Source organism: Loxodonta africana, chromosome 7, assembly GCF_030014295.1.
Source record: "Loxodonta africana isolate mLoxAfr1 chromosome 7, mLoxAfr1.hap2, whole genome shotgun sequence".
Classification (NCBI taxonomy): domain Eukaryota; kingdom Metazoa; phylum Chordata; class Mammalia; order Proboscidea; family Elephantidae; genus Loxodonta; species Loxodonta africana.
Genome location: NC_087348.1, coordinates 94,591,258 through 94,608,560, shown reverse-complemented (window position 1 = coordinate 94,608,560; position 17,303 = coordinate 94,591,258). Strand labels below are relative to the sequence as shown.

The 17,303-nt window shown below is 44.1% G+C and overlaps 1 protein-coding gene across 1 annotated transcript in view; it reads right to left on the bottom strand.

Annotated features, from left to right (window-relative positions):
• Positions 1-10,875: 10,875 nt before the first annotated feature.
• Positions 10,876-17,303, bottom strand: part of MYO7A (myosin VIIA) — an 81,815-nt gene continuing 75,387 nt past the window's right edge. The window contains exons 43-47 of the mRNA XM_064288733.1: positions 16,632-16,817; positions 16,011-16,127; positions 14,537-14,620; positions 13,331-13,450; positions 10,876-12,652 (exon numbers count right to left, since the gene is read on the bottom strand). Coding sequence (XP_064144803.1) covers positions 12,563-12,652; positions 13,331-13,450; positions 14,537-14,620; positions 16,011-16,127; positions 16,632-16,817 — 597 coding nt within the window. The 3' untranslated portion in view covers positions 10,876-12,562. The remainder of the gene's footprint in view (positions 12,653-13,330; positions 13,451-14,536; positions 14,621-16,010; positions 16,128-16,631; positions 16,818-17,303) is intronic.

The window sequence follows — 17,303 nt, the reverse complement described above, 5'->3', positions numbered from 1 at the left end:
TCAGTGGTAGCTATGCACCATATAGTTGTGCTGGACTCAGTCTAGTGGAGGCTGTGGTAGATGTGGTCCATTAGTCCTTTGGACTAATGTTTCCCTTGTGTCTTTGGTTTTCTTCATTATCCCTTGCTTCCGATGGGGTGAGACCAGTGTAGTATCTTAGATGGCCACTCAAGCTATTAAGACCCCAGATGGTACTCACCAAAGCAGAATGTAGAACTTTTTTTTATAAACTATGTTATGCCAACTGAGCTAGGTGTCCCCTGAGACCAGCACCACTTATTGAAAGGCAGGTCTTTCCCCACTGAATGGACTTGGCACCTTTGTCAAAAAGCAATTGGCCATTTAGATGTATGGGCTTATTTCTGAAACCTCAATTCTCTTTATGTCTATCTGTATCATGTACCACACTGTTTTCATTACCTTTATAGTATGTTTTGAAACTGGGAAGTGTGAATCCTCCTGCCTCTTTGCAATATTGTTTTAGCTATTCATATCTCTTTGAAATTCCATATGACTTTGAGGATCAACTTTTCCATTTCCGCAAAAAAGAACCTTGATAGGGATTGCACTCGATCTATAGATCATTTTGGGTAATAATGACATCTTAACAATGTTAATCCTTCCAATCTATGAAAACAGGATGTCTTCCCATTTATTTAAAATTTCTCTAATTTCCGTCAGCAATGTTTTATAGTTTTTAGTGTACAAGTTTTTCACCTTCTTGGTTAAATTTATTCCTACATATTTTGTTATTTTAGATGCTATCATAAATGGAATTGTTTTCTTGATTTCCTTTTCAGATTGTTCATTGCTGGTGTATGCAAACACAACTGATTTTTCCGTGTAGATTTCATACCCTGAAACTTTGCTAAATTCATTTATTAGCTCTAAAACACAGTGACCTTTTTTGTGTACTTTAAGGGATCTTCTATATATAGGATTATGTTGTCTGCAAATAGGGATAGTTTTACTACTTCCTTTCCAATCTGGATGCTTTTAATTTCTTTTTCTTGCCTGATTGCTCTATCTAGAACTTCTAATATAATGTTGAATAGCAGTGGTGAAAGAGGAAATTCTTGTGTTTTTCCTGATCTTAGGGGGAAAGCTTTCAGTCTTTCACCATTGAGTATGATGTTTGCTGTGGGTTTTTCATAAATGCCCTTTATCGTGTTGAAGGATTTCCCTTCTCTTCCTAGTTTGCTGATTGTTTTTATCATGAAAGAGTGTTGGAATTTGTCAAATACTTTTTCTGCATCAATTGAGATGATCATGTGGTTCTTTTCCTTCATTTTATTAGTGTGGTGCATCGCATTGATTGATTTCCTCATGTTGAGCCACCGTTGCATTCCTGGGGAAAATTCCACTTGGCCATGGTCGGTAATGCTTTTAAGGTGCTATTGGATTCAATTTGCTAGTATTTTGTTGAGAATTTTTGCACTGATATTCATAAGAGGCATTGATCTATAATTTTCTTTCCTTGTGTTGTATTTAACTGCTTTTGGTATCAGAGTAATGCTGGCCTTACAGAATGAGTTAAGAAGTGCTCCCCCTCTTCTTCTTTTTTTTTTAAATAGTTTGAGCAGAAATGATGTATGTAATTCTTTAAATGGTAGAATTCTCCAGCGAAGTCATCTGGTCCTGGACTTTTCTTTGTTGGGAAGTTTTTTATTACTGATTCAATCTCTTCAATTGTTACAAGTCTGCTGAGATTTTGTTATGCTTGAGCCCATTGTTGCAGCCACTGTGTCAGTCCATCTCACTGAGGGTCTTCCTCTTTTTCTCTGACCCTCTACTTTACCAAGCATGATGTCCTTCCCCAGGGGCTGGTCCTTCCTGGTAACGTGTCCAAAGTCTGTGAGATGAAGTCTCGCCATCCTCCCTTCTAAGGGGCATTCTGGCTATACTTCTTTCAAGACAGATTTGTTCATTCTGGCAGTCCATGGTATATTCGTTATTGTTCACTAACGTCGTAATTCAAAGGCATCGATTCTTCTTCCATCTTCCTTCGTTACTGTCCAGCTTTATCATGCATATGAGGTGAGTGCCACGATTTGGGTCAGGCACACTTTACTTGTCAAAGTGATATGTTTGCTTCTTAACACTTTAAAGAGGTCTTTTGCAGCAGATTTGCCGAGTGCAATATGTTGTTTGATTTCTTGACTGCTTCTTCCATGGGAGTTGGTTGTGGATCCAAGGAAAATGAAATCCTTGGCAACTTCAATCTTTTCTCCATTTATCATGATGTTGCTTATTGGTCCTATTGTAAGGCTTTTTGATCTCTTCATGTTGAGGTGTGATCCATACTGAAGGCTGTAGTCTTTGATCTTCATCAGTAAGTGCTTCAAGTCCTCTTCACTTTCAACAAACAAGGTTGTGTCATCTGCATATTGCACATTATTAATGAGTCTTCCTCCAATCCTGATGCCCCATTCTTCTTCATATACTCCAGCTTCTCTGATTCTTTGTTCAGCATGCAGATTGAAAGATGAAAGGATACAACCCTGATGCACACCTTTCCCGATTTTGAACCACGCAGTATCCCTTTGTTCTGTGTGAACGACTGCCTCTTGGTTTATGTACAGGTTCCTTGTACACTGCGATCGTTCACAAAAAAATAGAACAATGTTGCTGCACAACAACAGAGATTAATGTCACAGATACTAAATTGAGTTCAAGAATAGGCAAAACTAATGAATGATGATAGCAGTCAGGATATGGGGGCTGGTTTGGTATTGACTACCTAGGAGCATAAGGGAACCTTCTGTCATAGTGGAAATTTCTTTATATTGATGTTCACAGTTAATGTTAGCGTTTTTGTGCATTTTCTGTATTATGTTTTACCTTAATACAAAATTTTAAGCTAATAGTTGGAGATCCTCTACCAGTAATGGCACAGCAGCTTTGTGGAATTAGCTTATCAGAGAACAAAATTACAAACACTTCAGAAAAATGTATTTGAAAGCACTAGTCAGTTGTAGAATCTGAGGTAAATCTACCCTTGGAACAGAGGAACTTCAACAAGTGAGATTTGCAGTATTGCAGCTTTTTGCCTTAGGGTTCTCCGTAATTTGTGTGTGGTTCAAGGCAGCAGAAAGCCATAAAATTTACTGGTTTATGATGTCGCAAGAAAGAGTTCAGGTTTGACAGAGCATCTGAAAAGTTATGGGGCTATTCTGGAACAGAAAGAGCCACAAAGCAGGTAAATCCCAAGAATCTGCACATAAATTCTACTCTAATCCTTGGGAGACCATTAAACTATGCATGTATAATGGACAACCCAGAGATCCTGGTGACGAATAAGCATCTGCAAGTTGGAAGAAGTGAGCATAAATTATAGCTGCTGCCCATAGCAAGGGAGACAGAGGTTGGACTTTGAGTCTAGCTGAAATAACAGCCTACTAGAAAAAAAAAGCAATACTTTTTGAGGAGTAAAAAAAAAATCTGTGTTTACAATATATATTTCATAATGTCCAATATACAGTCAAAATTCATTAGGCATGAAGAAATGGGGAAATAGGAGCTATACTCAAAGAGAAAAAGCCATCAATAGGAACTGATCCTGAGATGACCTAAGTGTTATAATTAGCAGCCAAAGACTTTAGTGAATGATGGTGTTTTCTCATCAGAGATACTGGAGGCCAAGTTTAAATACTGGAAGAAGAAAACTGTTAACCTAGGATTCTGTATCCAACACAATTATCTTTCAAAAATGAAGTTGAAATTAAGACATTTAAGATAAACAAAAATGGAGATAATTCATTACCAACAAGTCAGCATTTAAAGAAACCATAGTGATAATGATAAAGGAAAATTTTCAAGTTGAAAAGAAATCACATCAGATAGTAATCCAGATCTACAGGAAGGAATGAGGAGCACTGGAAATGGTAAACATATGAGCAAATGTTTAAAATTTTTTGAAGATACTTTCTTCATTTCTGTAAGAGAACCTATCTACATATGTTATAAACCCCACATAAAGTGTTATATATTTTTGCCTTCTACCACCCATTTGTCAGTTTGTCAAACCATGATGACGTACATGTTGCTATGATGCCAGAAGCTATGCCACTGGTATTTCAAATATGAGCAGGGTCACTCATGGTGGACAGGTTTCAGTGTAGCTTCCGGACTAAGACTAGAAAGAAAGGCATTGTGATCTACCTCGAAAAATTAGCCAGCGAAAACCTTATGGATCACAAGAGAACACTGTCCCATGGCTTGCTTTGGACACGTCACCAGAAGGAATCCATCACTGGATGCTGACATCATGTTTTGCAAAGAAAAGAGCTAAAGAGGGTAAGGGAGACCCTCAGTGAGATGGATTGGCATAGTACCTGCAACGATGACTTGAACATGCCAGTGATCCTGATGATCCTGAGGATAATGCAGGATTGGGCAACATTTTGTTCTGTTGTGCTTAAGGTCACCAGGAGTTGGAGTCAACTCAATGGCAGCTATCTATATCTGTCTATCTATCATCTATGTATCTGTCTGTCTATCTAATCTCTTTCTGTCTGTCTTCCTTCTGTCTCTCTCCTTCTTTCTTTTGCTTTAAACAACCGGTCAATTTTTTGCAAAGTAGAAGGAAGGAAATGATAAAGAGCAGAAATCAATGAAACAGAAAAGAGGCAAACAATAGAGAAAATGAACAAAGTAAAAAGTTGGTTTTTTAAACCAAAAGAGACCTACCTAAATGGAAAAACATACCATGCTCGTGGATAGGTAGAAGTAACATTGTGAAAATGTCAATTCTACCCAAAGCGATCTGCAAATACAGTGCAATCTCGATCCAAATACCAACAGCATTCTTTAAGGAGATGGAAAAACTAATCATTAACTTCATATGGAAAGGCAAGAGGCCCCACATAAGTAAAGCACTAGTGAAGAAGAAGAATAAAGTAGGAGGCCTTGTGCTACCAGACCTCAGAACCTACTATACAGTTATGGTAGTCCAAACAGCCTTGTACTGGTACAGTGACAGACACATTGACCAGTGGAATAGAATTGAGAACCCAGATGTAAATTCATCCACCTGTGGTCACCTGATCTTTGACAAAGGCCCAAAGTCCATCAAACAGGGAAAAAAAACAGTCTTTTTAACAAAAGGTGCTGGGAAAACTGGATGTCCATCTGCAAAAAAAGGAAACAGGACCCACACCTCACACCATACACGATAATTAATTTAAAATGGTTCAAAGACCTAAATATGAAACCAAAAACTATAAAGATAACAGAAGAAAAAATAGGGTCAATGCTAGAGGCCCTAATACAAGGCATAACATTAAACATAATTAGCAGTTCAAATTTGCCAGGTGCTCCTTGGAAACTCTATGGGGCAGTTCTCTGTCCTATAGGGTCTCTCTGAGTCGGAATTGACTCGACAACACTGGGTTCTGGGTAGCAATACACAAACATCAGAAGATAAGCTAGATAACTGGGATCTTCTCAAAATGAAACACTTATGCTCTCCAAAAGACTTCACCAAAAGAGTAAAAAGGGAACCTACAGACTGGGGAAAAGTTTGGCTATGACAAATCCAGCAAAGGTCTAATCTCTAAAATCTACAGGAAAATCTTGACATCTGTGCAACAAAAAGACAAATAATCCAATTAAAAAATGGGCAAAGGCTGGAAGCAAGGAAGAATGAAGACAGCTAAAGACACAAGGGAAAGATCAGTCCAAAGGACTGATGGACCACTTCTACCATGGCCTCCACCAGACTGAGTCGAGCACAGCTAGATGGTGCCCAGCTACCACCACTGACTGCTCTGATAGAGGATCCCAGACAGAGCTGGAGAAAAATGTAGAACAAAATTTAAACTCAAAAAGAAAGTCTCAGTTTGTTGGTCTGACAGAGACTGGAGAAACCCTGAGAGCATGGCCCCTGGACACCTTTTCAGCTCAGTAATGACACCACTCCTGAGGTTCACCCTTCAGGCAAAGATTGAACAGGCCAATGGAACAAAACAAGACTAAAGGGGCACACCAGCCCTGAGGCAGGGACTGGAAGGTAGGAGGGAACAGGAAAGCTGGTAATAGGGAACCCAGAGTTGAGAAGAGAGTGTTGACATGTGGGGTTGTTAACCAATGTCATACAACAATGCGTGTACTAACTGTTTGATGAAGAACTACTTTGTTCTGTTAACCTTCATCCAAAGTTCAATTAAATAAAAATAGGCAAAAGATATGAACAGACACTTAATCCTAGAAGACATTCAAGTGGCTAATAGATGCATGAGGACATGCTCAAGATCACTACCCATTAGAGAAATGCAAATCAAAACCACAGTGAGATACCATCTCACCCCAACATTATTGGCACAAATCAAAAAAACAGAAAATAAAAAATGTTGGTGAGGCCGTGGGGAGATTGGAACTCTTATGCACTGCTAGTGGAAATTCAAAATGGCATAACCATTTTGAAAAATGATATGGCACTTCCTAGGAAAGCTAGAAATAGAAATGTCATATGATCCAGCAATCCCACTCCTAGGAATATAACCTGGAGAAATAAGTGCTGTCACACGAATAGACATATGCACACCCTTGTTCATTGCAGCAATAGCAAAAAATGGAAACAATCTAGGTACCCATCAACAGATGAATGAATAAACAAACTATGGTACATACACACAGTAGAGTACTACGCAATGATAAAGAACAATGATGACTCTGTGAAACATCTCACAACATGGATGAATCTGTAGGGCATTATGCTGAGTGAATTAAGTGAGTCACAAAAGAACAAATATCGTTTGAGACCACTAGTATAAAAATTTAAGGAAAGGTTTATACACAAAAAGAAACAATCTTTGATGGTTATGAGGGACGGGAGGGGTGGGTGGGAAAAACACTAAATAGGCAATAGATAAGTGGTGACTTTGATCAAGTACACAAAATGGGGAAGCCAGCACAACTTGTCCAAGGCAAGGTCATGGAGGCTCCATAGACACATCCAAACTCCCCGAGGGACCAAATCACTGGGCTGAGGGCTGTGGGGACCATAATCTCGGGAAATACCTTGCTCAATTGGCATAACATAGTTTATAAAAAATACTCTACATTTTACTTTGGTGAGTAGTATCTGGGATCTTAAAAGCTTGTGAGTGGCCATCTAAGATACTCCGCTGGTCTCACCTCTTCAGGAGCAAGGGAGAATGAAGAAAACCAAACACACAAGGGAAAGATTAGTCCAGAGGACTAAAGGATAACAACTACCACAGCATCCACCAGACTGAGTCCAACACAACTAGACGGAGCCCGGCTACCACTATGGACTGCTCTGACAGGGATCACAATAGAGGGTTCTGGACAGAGCTGAAGAAAAATGTAGAACAAAACTCTAACTCACACACACACAAAAAAGACCAGACTTACTGGTCTGACAGAGACTGGAGAAATCCCAAGAGTATGGACACCGTTATAGCTCAGTAATGAAGTCACTACTGAGGTTCACCCTTCAGCCAAAGATTAGACAGGCCCATAAAACAAAATGAGACTAAATGGGCACACCAGCCCAAGGGCAAGGACGAGAAGACAGGAGGGAACAGGAAAGCTGGTATTGAGGCTAGATGAGCCCCTGAAACTATTGTCCTGAGATAATCTTTAAAATTTAAACCTTATGCCAAAACTATCCCCTGAAGTCTTTGAACCAAAAATAGCATATTTTAATTAGTAAAGTACATCTGCTTTGAGCATTGTGCTCTTTTGAAGAATTATCTATGTGAGATAAATGAACAACAGCGCCTGGAAAATTTGGATGGGAAGCTTGGGGCCAGTGAGTTTAAGAAAATGATGGCAGCATAATGTGGAAAAGGATAGTTAGAATGGCAGCACAACTTGAAGAATATAACCAGTGTCACTGAATTTTATGTGTAGAAATTGTTGAAATGATGTATCTTTGGCTATGAGTACTTTCACCAAAATTTTCTTTAAGTCAGATCTTTGAAAAGATTAATAAAACTGATAAACTCTTGTCAAGAGAGATGAACAGATGGACATATATCTATAAAACATAGCTATAGACATATATATAGATATACAGAGAGATTGATTACCAGATGTAAGAGGGACTATATCTACAGATCCTAGACATAAAAGGGAAAATAAGGGAATATTATGAACATTTTTATATCATTAAATCTGAAAACTTAAATGGACAAATTCTTTGAAATGCACAATGTACCAGAACTGAGAGAAAAATAGAAAATTTAAATAATGTTTTATCTATCAATTAAGTTCGTATATCAAAAGCCTCACCACAAAGAAATTCTAGGCCCAGCATTGGTGAATCAAGTATTTCAGGAAGAAATAATACCAATCTTATACAAACTCAGAAAAAAAGAGGAGGAAGGCACACTTCTCAACTCATTCTTTGAAGCCAGTAATACTCTGATATAAAAACCTGTCGAAGACATTGCAAGAAACTGAATTTACAGGTCAGTATCACTCATGAACTTAGACATAAAAATTCTTAACAAATATTAACAAATTGATGATACACCATGAGCAAGTGAGATTTATCTCAGTAGTGTAAGATGGGTTTAACCTTTGAAAATGAATATAATCCACTACATTAAAATATAGGGAAAAAGCAGAAAATACAGGGACAAAATTTAACACCCATTTATGATAAACACTCTTGGCAAACTAGGAATAGAACGGAACTTCCCTCAATCTGATAAAAGGTATCGCAAAAAAAAACATAGCCATTATCATAGTTAATGGTGAAACACTGAATATTTTTCTTTGATGATCAGGAATAAGGCAGGGGTATATCTACTTTCACTATTTCTATTCGGCATTGTCATGGAGATCCTAGCCAGTATAATATGGCAAGAAAAAGGAATAAAAGGCACAAAGATTGAAAAGGAAGAAAGAAAACTGTCCTGGTTCACAGATGATATGATTGTTTACATAAGAAATTCTAAGGACTCAAACAACAATAAACAAACCTATTGGAACTAAGAAGTGAGTTAGATACAAGATCGATTTACAAAAATCAGTTGTATGTCTACATATTAAAAAAAAAAAATTTTTATTTAGCAATGAATAATTGGAAAATTATAAAATTTTGAAATAACATCACTTAGAATAGCACAGAGACATACAATACTTAAGGAATAACTTTAATGAAAGCTTTGGAAGCCCTCACAAAGGAAGATATATAAAGGGCCCCTGAAAAGTACAGAACTTTCTGAAGGAAATTAAAGAAGCCACAAATAGAGCAGTATACCATGTTCATGAATGAGAAAACTCAATATCATAAAGATATTAGTTGTCATGGAATTGACCTACAGATTGAAATCCAATGAAAATGTCATTCCATGAAGCTGACAAAAATGCAGATTATTTGTGTAGTTGTGTCTTCAGATTGAAATTACACTCAGTAAAAATAACTTTGGATCCTGGATTTGCTTCTTTGGAGACTCACATTCTTTTAGATTTTGGCCCCACAGTTCCTCACTATATTAACTCTTGGATAATTTTAAGATGTTGTTTTTAATTTGTTTTAAGTAAGAGGATTTGTCCCAATTTCCTAGTTCCATTATTAGAAGTCTCTATTATCTGTTTTTTCCATCAGTCAGAGAAAAAAATTTTTTTTTTCCCTGCGTTCAAGCTCATATTCTATTGAGGAAGAGTTCATTTTTCTATTTAAGTTGATTTTGAAGGAGGGATTGTAAAATTCATGAACTTTAAGCAAATGTCAGTCCATGCCTTTTGAGAGGTCCCTTGGTGAGCTAAAGTCTCACACAATGGACTCTTCAGTCCCAGGCAGAATTGGAGGACCATAATAACATCTGCACAAAATCTTGGGGTGGGAGAGTTTGGCAGGAAGAACCTGAGAAGGTAAGTAAGGGGCTAATATTTGAGGGATGACTAGATTTAATCACATGGCAAGCAGAGTTTGGAGAAGTGACATTTGAGTAATCTTTTTTTTTTTTTTCTATCCCACAGGTACTCAGGCAATGGCCCTCCGAGAGAGAAAGATTCGAGAAGCTTTATCCATACAGCCTCTCAACCAAGTCTCAGAAAGTCCTTGGACTGTAAAAGCCCCCTACCCAAATATAGACAGCAGGAAAAGTAACCACTCAAGTGTCTTCCTTTTGACAGTACCCCCCAAGAAGAAAGCCAAAACACCACCAACCAAGAAAAACATCAAACCCCTGATGCCTGCCAAGGATGATGTTAAACCACCAGAGCCCAAAAAGAAGCCCTCTGAGCTAACCAAAAAACCCACCCAGTGGGCCACCAGACGGTCCGCCCTCCGAACTGCCTTGCCTGTCATTAAGGTGGATGAATGGAAAATGCCCTCTAAAGTGGCCCTCCTTCCTAAAACACACCCCAGAGAGGCCCCCATGGTTGAACCCCCCTCCCAGGAATCCTTTTTAACAGCAGATTCCAGCTTTAGGATGTTCTGAGAGAAGAAATAGCCACACCTTACCCCCTTCTTCCTCTCTGTATGGGTGGTGATGGTGAGGAGTGGTAAAGAATGGAGTGGAGAAGGACCACTGATGCTATCAGGAGTCCATTTGGTCCAGCCTTTCTATAAAGAATGCATCTCATGGGCAAGGGGAAAACAGTTGTGTGTGGTCTTGGAGATGGTGGTTTTCTGGGTATTATATGGTTTTTCTCATCCTGATCCTTCTGTAGTAGTCCCTGCGAAAGGAGTGCCTGTAGTGAACATCAGCCTGTAAATAAAGGCAACGTCTCCGGAAGCCAAACAGTAGTGGTGTACACTTTGGGACCTTCTGTGATCACCCAGGACTGGGGGCAAATGCAAAGGTGATATCATCCTGAGCCAGAGGATGAGTGGTGACATGGGCATGAGTCAGGGGCAAAGGTCTCATCGTCCATACACATTCTCTGCTCCAGTGTGTTGTGGGATGCTTCCTAATAGCTTCTCATTGGCTGATTCGTCAATGGGATGGTGGGCACAGTCCCATGCTTAACTTTGGCCTTGAAGGGAAACTAGAGCTTTCAACGAGCATCTGGAGCCCTTTTGTCTGGAGGAGCTGGATATTAGTAGCAGTGAGTTGAGTTCCACTGTGTGACCATCACCCATTTACACTCCCTCACTGGGCCTCAGCATCCCCACCTGTATGATGATGGTGTAGAGGCAGATCACCACAGCACCTTCCTTCTGGTTCAGATTTTATCCTGGGCTGACTGTAGAGTCATGTAAACATTGATGGGGCTGGAATGTCTCCTTAGACAGCCACATGATCAGGGCCAGCTGGTTTAGGCCTCCACGTCCTCCCATACCTCCCTCTCCCCCTCCTACCCAGGCAGCTGGGGAGAACAGGAATAGCGCTCCCTGTGGAGTCATTGAGCACATAGATGGGAACAACTTCAGCCCTTGGGTGTGTTAGGGGAAGCAGGACTTATCTCTGCTGAAGTATCAGGAACATCAAAGGCAAACAGAGATCGAGATTTTGGGGTCACAAGTACTCCCACCTCAATGGGATTATTTACTGTCACATCTCCAGGCATTCATCCCAGCAACATCCCAGGAGGATCCTCCGACCCCTATGCCTGAAGTTCCCCACCCCCAGACCTGCCCTGGTCATGCCCAAACTTGTTTTTCCCACCCCAGTCATAAAGTAACACTTTACAGACACCCTCTGGATGTAATCCATTAGCCCAATTCAGCATTGTTCTTGGGGTTCTCGAACATGTCTTGATGAGCAAAAGAGATGTTTCTTGGAAGATGTAAGGACCACTCTGACTCCACTGGCCCTGGTTAAGGCCCAGAAACTGGTTCCTCTTCTGTATCCCCAGCTCATGCACACTCAGCTCCCTGCTATTCAGGTTGACTCCCACTGACTCCCAGCATCCTTTAAGCCACTTCTAAGCACACCTTGGACATAGGCACCCTGACCCCCAAACAGACCAGTTTGGCCCTGCAGACACACGGTCAAGGAAGTAGTTATACAGGCCGGTCCCCTAAGCATCCTGTCCTGGCCCCACACACACACATTCCCCCTCCCCCAGGAAAGAGACTAAAGGGCCAGAGGATAAAACACACATTTTATGCCCTGAGATGACCAGGGGAGATTCAGCATGGACCCAGAACTCACACTGCAATATATGAAAGTAGTCTGTCTCCCTCATCCCAGCTAAAGACCCCAGGCCCTTAGGCTTCAGAATATTCCATTCAATGCACAATTCATTTGGGCCCTCCCAGTATGGAGAGCTGGGTTGTCCTCTTGATCCCTCTGTCCCAACGGTACACAGGAAGTTAAACAGGGTTGCATGATGGGGCTGGTCTGAGATAGGAGGTGCATCCAAAGATTGGAGGCTCTTACAACTGGGAATGCCATAGGAAGCCAGTACAAGAACCCAACCCAGCTGCCTCAAGGTGGAAGGAGTGGGGATTCTGCACGGCTGCCTCACTGGAAGAAGGATCAGAGATCAAGTTGGTGCAGTCAGTGGTGGCCAGCCAGTCCAGCCTTCCTGCCTGGATAGCCAAAGTCTTCCCCCATCTGTAGCAGGAGCTTATGGGCCTCAGCCAGCTGCTGTCTAAGGAGCAAGCATGGAGCCAGCCCTTCCTCACCGCTGTTCACTTGCTGCTCCTGGAGCCCCGCTGTTTGCTCATGGCCGTGAGCATCTGGCTAATGTAGGAAGTCAGGAGGTCATCCATCTTGTAGCCCTGGACACAGGGGCAAGAAGATAAGCAGAGCACAGAGTGGGACAGGGCTGGCCCACTCAAACCCAGAACATGAACCAAAAAAAAAACAAACCCAGTGCCGTCGAGTCGATTCTGACTCATAGCGATCCAGAACACAGCCTTCAGGAAACCGCGCCGTGGGGAGAACCCAGGGCTGGGGGCAGAACCCTGGTGCAAGGCAAATCCTGTCCTCCTTTGGACTCAGTCTCCCCATCTGGACAGTTGAAGGGTTGGATTCATCCAGCCCTGTGTCTAAGGTTCTAAGATGTTGTGATCTCACATAAAGTCCACAGCTTGTGGATCCTTCAAATTCTAGATGCCTACCTCCAGGAATGGCTCTAAAGGCTATCCCAGCTGAGGTCTCCTTGGAAGTTTGAGCTCAGTCCAGGAGGCCTCATTGCTAATGGTTCTGTTGTTGAACTCAGGGGCCAAAGAACTACAACCACAGACAATACCCAGATACTGAAGGCACTCACAAAATTGTTGTTGAGTGAATGAGGGGTTAAGCCCCCTCCCCGCCCCTAAACTGGCCTCTGACCCTGGCCCCAATCTGACCTTGACCCTTACAGCACTCCTTGTATTTGTCCCAGGGGCTGAGAGGATGGCTGAAGTTGCAGACAAGGCAGTGAGCCCACCAGGCCCAGAAGGAAGGGCTCTCACCAGTGATGTCTCACAGAGCAGCTTGCTCCCGCGCACCAGGTTCCCGATGGTGATGTGGAAGTAGGTGTTGCCACTGCTCCAGTTGGAGATCTTGGTGAAGGGGTGAGTGGTCAAGATGTCCTGAGGAAGCGGAAAGGGCATGAAGCTGCACAGCCTGGACCCCCTGGTCTCACTGCCCCCCAGGTCCAGCCCACAGACAGCATAGCACAAAAGGCCCTCTGACAAGAAAAGGCGCAGCAGGAAGAGGCCAGTTCCGCCACGGAGCTGCTGTAGGAAGCAGGTGCTCCGTCTCCCATGCCTTGATTTGGACCAGTTGGTGGGATAGCTAGGCTAGACCAGTAGGGTGTTGGGTACATAGGGCTCAAATTGGAAAGCTGGATGAGGCCTGAGGGAACTAAAGTGAGCCTGGGTAATATCACCTAGGGAGTTTGAGGAGGGAGAAAGAAGGCTAAGGACAGAGTCTTGGGGCTTGGAACAATTATGGGCTGGGTAGAGAAGAGGCCCACTAAAGTGTCTGAGAATAAATGACCAGAGAGATAAGAGGAAAATCAGGAAAGTGTGGCACATGCCAAAGAGGGGATGGTGGTCATCGGTGCTGTTGGCCAACTATAGGTGCTGCCCCCTTCTGGGCACGTGGTAGGACTGCACTTCCTGGTCCCCAGGTCAGGATTGCTCTGACTCACACATACGAGCAACAGGGACATGTTTTACCCCTGAACAACCTGACCATCTTGACCAATACAAGCAAAGAGCATTTTGGAAGGAGGGAGTGGCTGGTAGCATCCAATGCTGCTGAAAGGCCAATTTTTTTTTTCTTTTTTTATTGTACTTCAGATGAAGGTTTACAGAACAAACTAGTTTCTCACTAAACAGCTAGCACACATTGTTTTGTGACATTGGTTAACAACCCCACGACACGTCAACACTCTCTCAACTTTGGGTTCCATATTACCAGCTTTCCTGTCCTCCCTGTGAAAGGCCAAATATTAATTAGAGTTCCTTAGATTTAGTAAGGAAGTGGACCCAGCAAATACAATCTTTCAGGAAGGGTGGCTGAGAGGGGCAGATGAGAGTGAGGATGGTCTGGTAGGGGCTTTCAGGATTTGGGTCTAGGGTGCACTGTGTCCCAGATGCAGGCCCTTCTGAGGTCACCATGCTGGTAGAGAAGAAGCCCACCCCTGCCTGCTCACTCTTGTCACTCCTCACCTTGGTTCTGGGATCAATGAGGCTGATTCCATACTTGTTGATGGCAATTAAGAGGATCTCAGGGAAATTTGGCTCGGTAGTTTGCTAGTGAAGAAAGACAGGAAACCATAAGATGGGAGGACTGAGAATAGGAAAATCTATGTGCATTTGGGGACAAGAATGAAGCTAGGATAAAATCAACCTCTTCTGCCACCTGCTTGGTTCCAGGGGTGCAGAGAGGTACTGTTGGCCCTGCCAGACCTTACAGTTTCCACTTCTGCTGGATCCTCAGTGCTACCCCAATCCCTTCATGGGTCCCCAGATTACCCCTCACTCCCCACAGCAGAGGATCCGGAACAGCTCTCTCTCCCATAGTGACTGCTACGCCACTCTCCTCACCTCCACCCACAGCAGAAGACCTCACAGAGAAAACGGGAGCCATCAGACTGCCCTGACCCCTCAAGCTACCATCTTACCTACATCTCCTCCCCACCCCTTCTCCCTCAGTGTAATAAAGGATTACCCTGCCTCCTCTTTAAAGCTAACTCTGCTCCCCACTTCAGTGCTCTGGGCCCTGTCCACTCCCCCTGCTCCTGGGACCTCTTTCAACCATCCCTTCTCTCCTCCACCTTCTCCAGGAGTCTCTGCTGTGTTTTCCCTCAGCCCTAATGCCTCCCACCTTAAAAAAAACCCTACTTGAACCCTACACCTGCCTCCAGCTACCATCCTACCTGTCTTTCCTTCAAGCTTCCCAAAAGGCCTCTCATCCTAGGTATGCAACAAAGTTATCCCCCGTCTCCCTCCTGACCTACCCCTTCAGCCTCTCTCACTAGGCTCCTCACCATTCTGCCTCTCAGACTGGGCCCCTTGGAGTCATCCTCCACCCCACAGCCAGAGCGCGCTTCTAGTCCTAGCTTCCCTGTTCAAAACCCTCCAAGACTGCACCACCCGCAGGAGGAAACACAATGCCCTCACCTGCTCCCCAAACTTCCTCACCCCAGTCTGCTCACCTCACACCCTAGGGCCCATCCACCCTTAACCACTTGCATTTCCTGCCCAGGCCTGAGATCTCACACCTCTGGGCCTTTGCACACACTGTGCCCTCCTCCAGGAACACTCTCCCCAGGGGCTCCCTGGAAAGCTCAGGTGTTACCTCCATCAGGAAGCCTCCCCGGCCCTTCTCATCAGTCTGGGCAGGTTCTCCCGGGGTCTGCCACCTCTGTGAAGGCTTCCCGCTGTCATAGCACAGATCATTCTCCATTACCCTCACCTGTTTGCATATCTGCCTCCCCCACTAGGCTGAGCTTCTGGGCCTCTGTGCCCTCAGGGTTCAGCACTTAGCATGTGGGACAAGGCTGAGGTGTTCCCCCCTTTCCTCACCAGGGCAGGTGGCAGAAGGTATTGCTCTTTCCCACAGTCCTAGCGGAACTTTCTGTGCCTTCTCACCCCCCTCCTTGTCCTCTTTCTCTTCTCAGAGAAGGCCCTCATGACATACCTTCACCTCGAAGAAGGCTGAGCCAAACGTGGGCCACTTGAAAATGAGCTTCAGGAAGGCCAGCTTGGCCTCCTCCTTGGACTTGCCTGCGTGTTTGTTGAAGTAGGCAACGATGGACTGCAGGGGGCAGGGAGTCAGGGGCGGGCCCAGGACACTGCCCCAAGCAGGGGCCCCTCCCCTGCCGCTCCTGCCTTATTCTGTGCTGTCAGTAGCTGTCACGGGCTCTGGAGGGCCAGGTGTAGGATGGGCAGTCCTAGAGGCCATGAGGGGCTTCCCCTTTGTCTCAGCTAATAGGCTCTAAGAGCCAGGACTTCCCTGGCTTCTCCCCCACCCCCAAGGCAGATGGCCTGTGGATATCAAGTAAACTCAAGTCATCATGGTAACCAGAAGGGAGGAAGTTACTGCCAAGTGGCCAGCTGAATCGTCTATTGGGGGACAGGAGAATAAAGCAGGTGGAAGAAAGGGAGGGTGGCTTGATCACATACATGAGTCACAAGAGGTACCTCCCTGGGTGGCTGTCCAGAACCTTCCCCCTTGACTCCTGGGGTGTCCAGAGACCCATTCAAGCCCCTCCACCACCCACTGCCGCAACCCCACTGCTTCTGCCTCTCCCACGCTCACCCGCTTCCAGTCATCAGGCGAGATCTGCCGGATGAGGTCCTGGGGCACCAGCTCCCGAAGCAGCTTGGGGATACTGGGGAAGTAGGACTTGTCCTCCTCAAACTTGACCCTGTAGATCAGCGCCCCCAGCTGCAGCACCTCCTCCCGTGTGCACTTGTGGTAGCCTCGGAGGTACTTGGGCAACTCCTACCAGAGACAGGTCACAGGAGTAGCGGGACCTGGAGGCAGTGGGCTCCTTCCCCAGCACCTTCAAGGCCAGGGTCTACTGCCTTACCCCCACCCACTTCTCCAGCCTCAGATGACGCCACTTCCCAAGGGGAAACGGCATACAAAAGCAAGGGGAAATGGCATAGTACAGGGAAATAACAATTATGCCTGTACAGATCCAGCATGTTATAGTTTGAAAGCATAGCCATGTATGAGTATTATCTCATTTCCCCTCTGAACAGTTCAGTGAGGTTAGCAGCCCCATTGCCCCCATTGCAAAGGTGACAAAAGTGGGAGTGACCAGCTGGTGAACCTGAGACCGACCGTTCTGTTCCACACTCCTGACCCTCCAGGCCCTGTCCTCCCTTGGGAAAGGCCTCCTGTCATTATGTTCCCTTGAGACTGGCTGGTTTCATCCTTAGCACTGGCTCCCCTTACCACCTTAGAACTCCCTAACCCAGAACC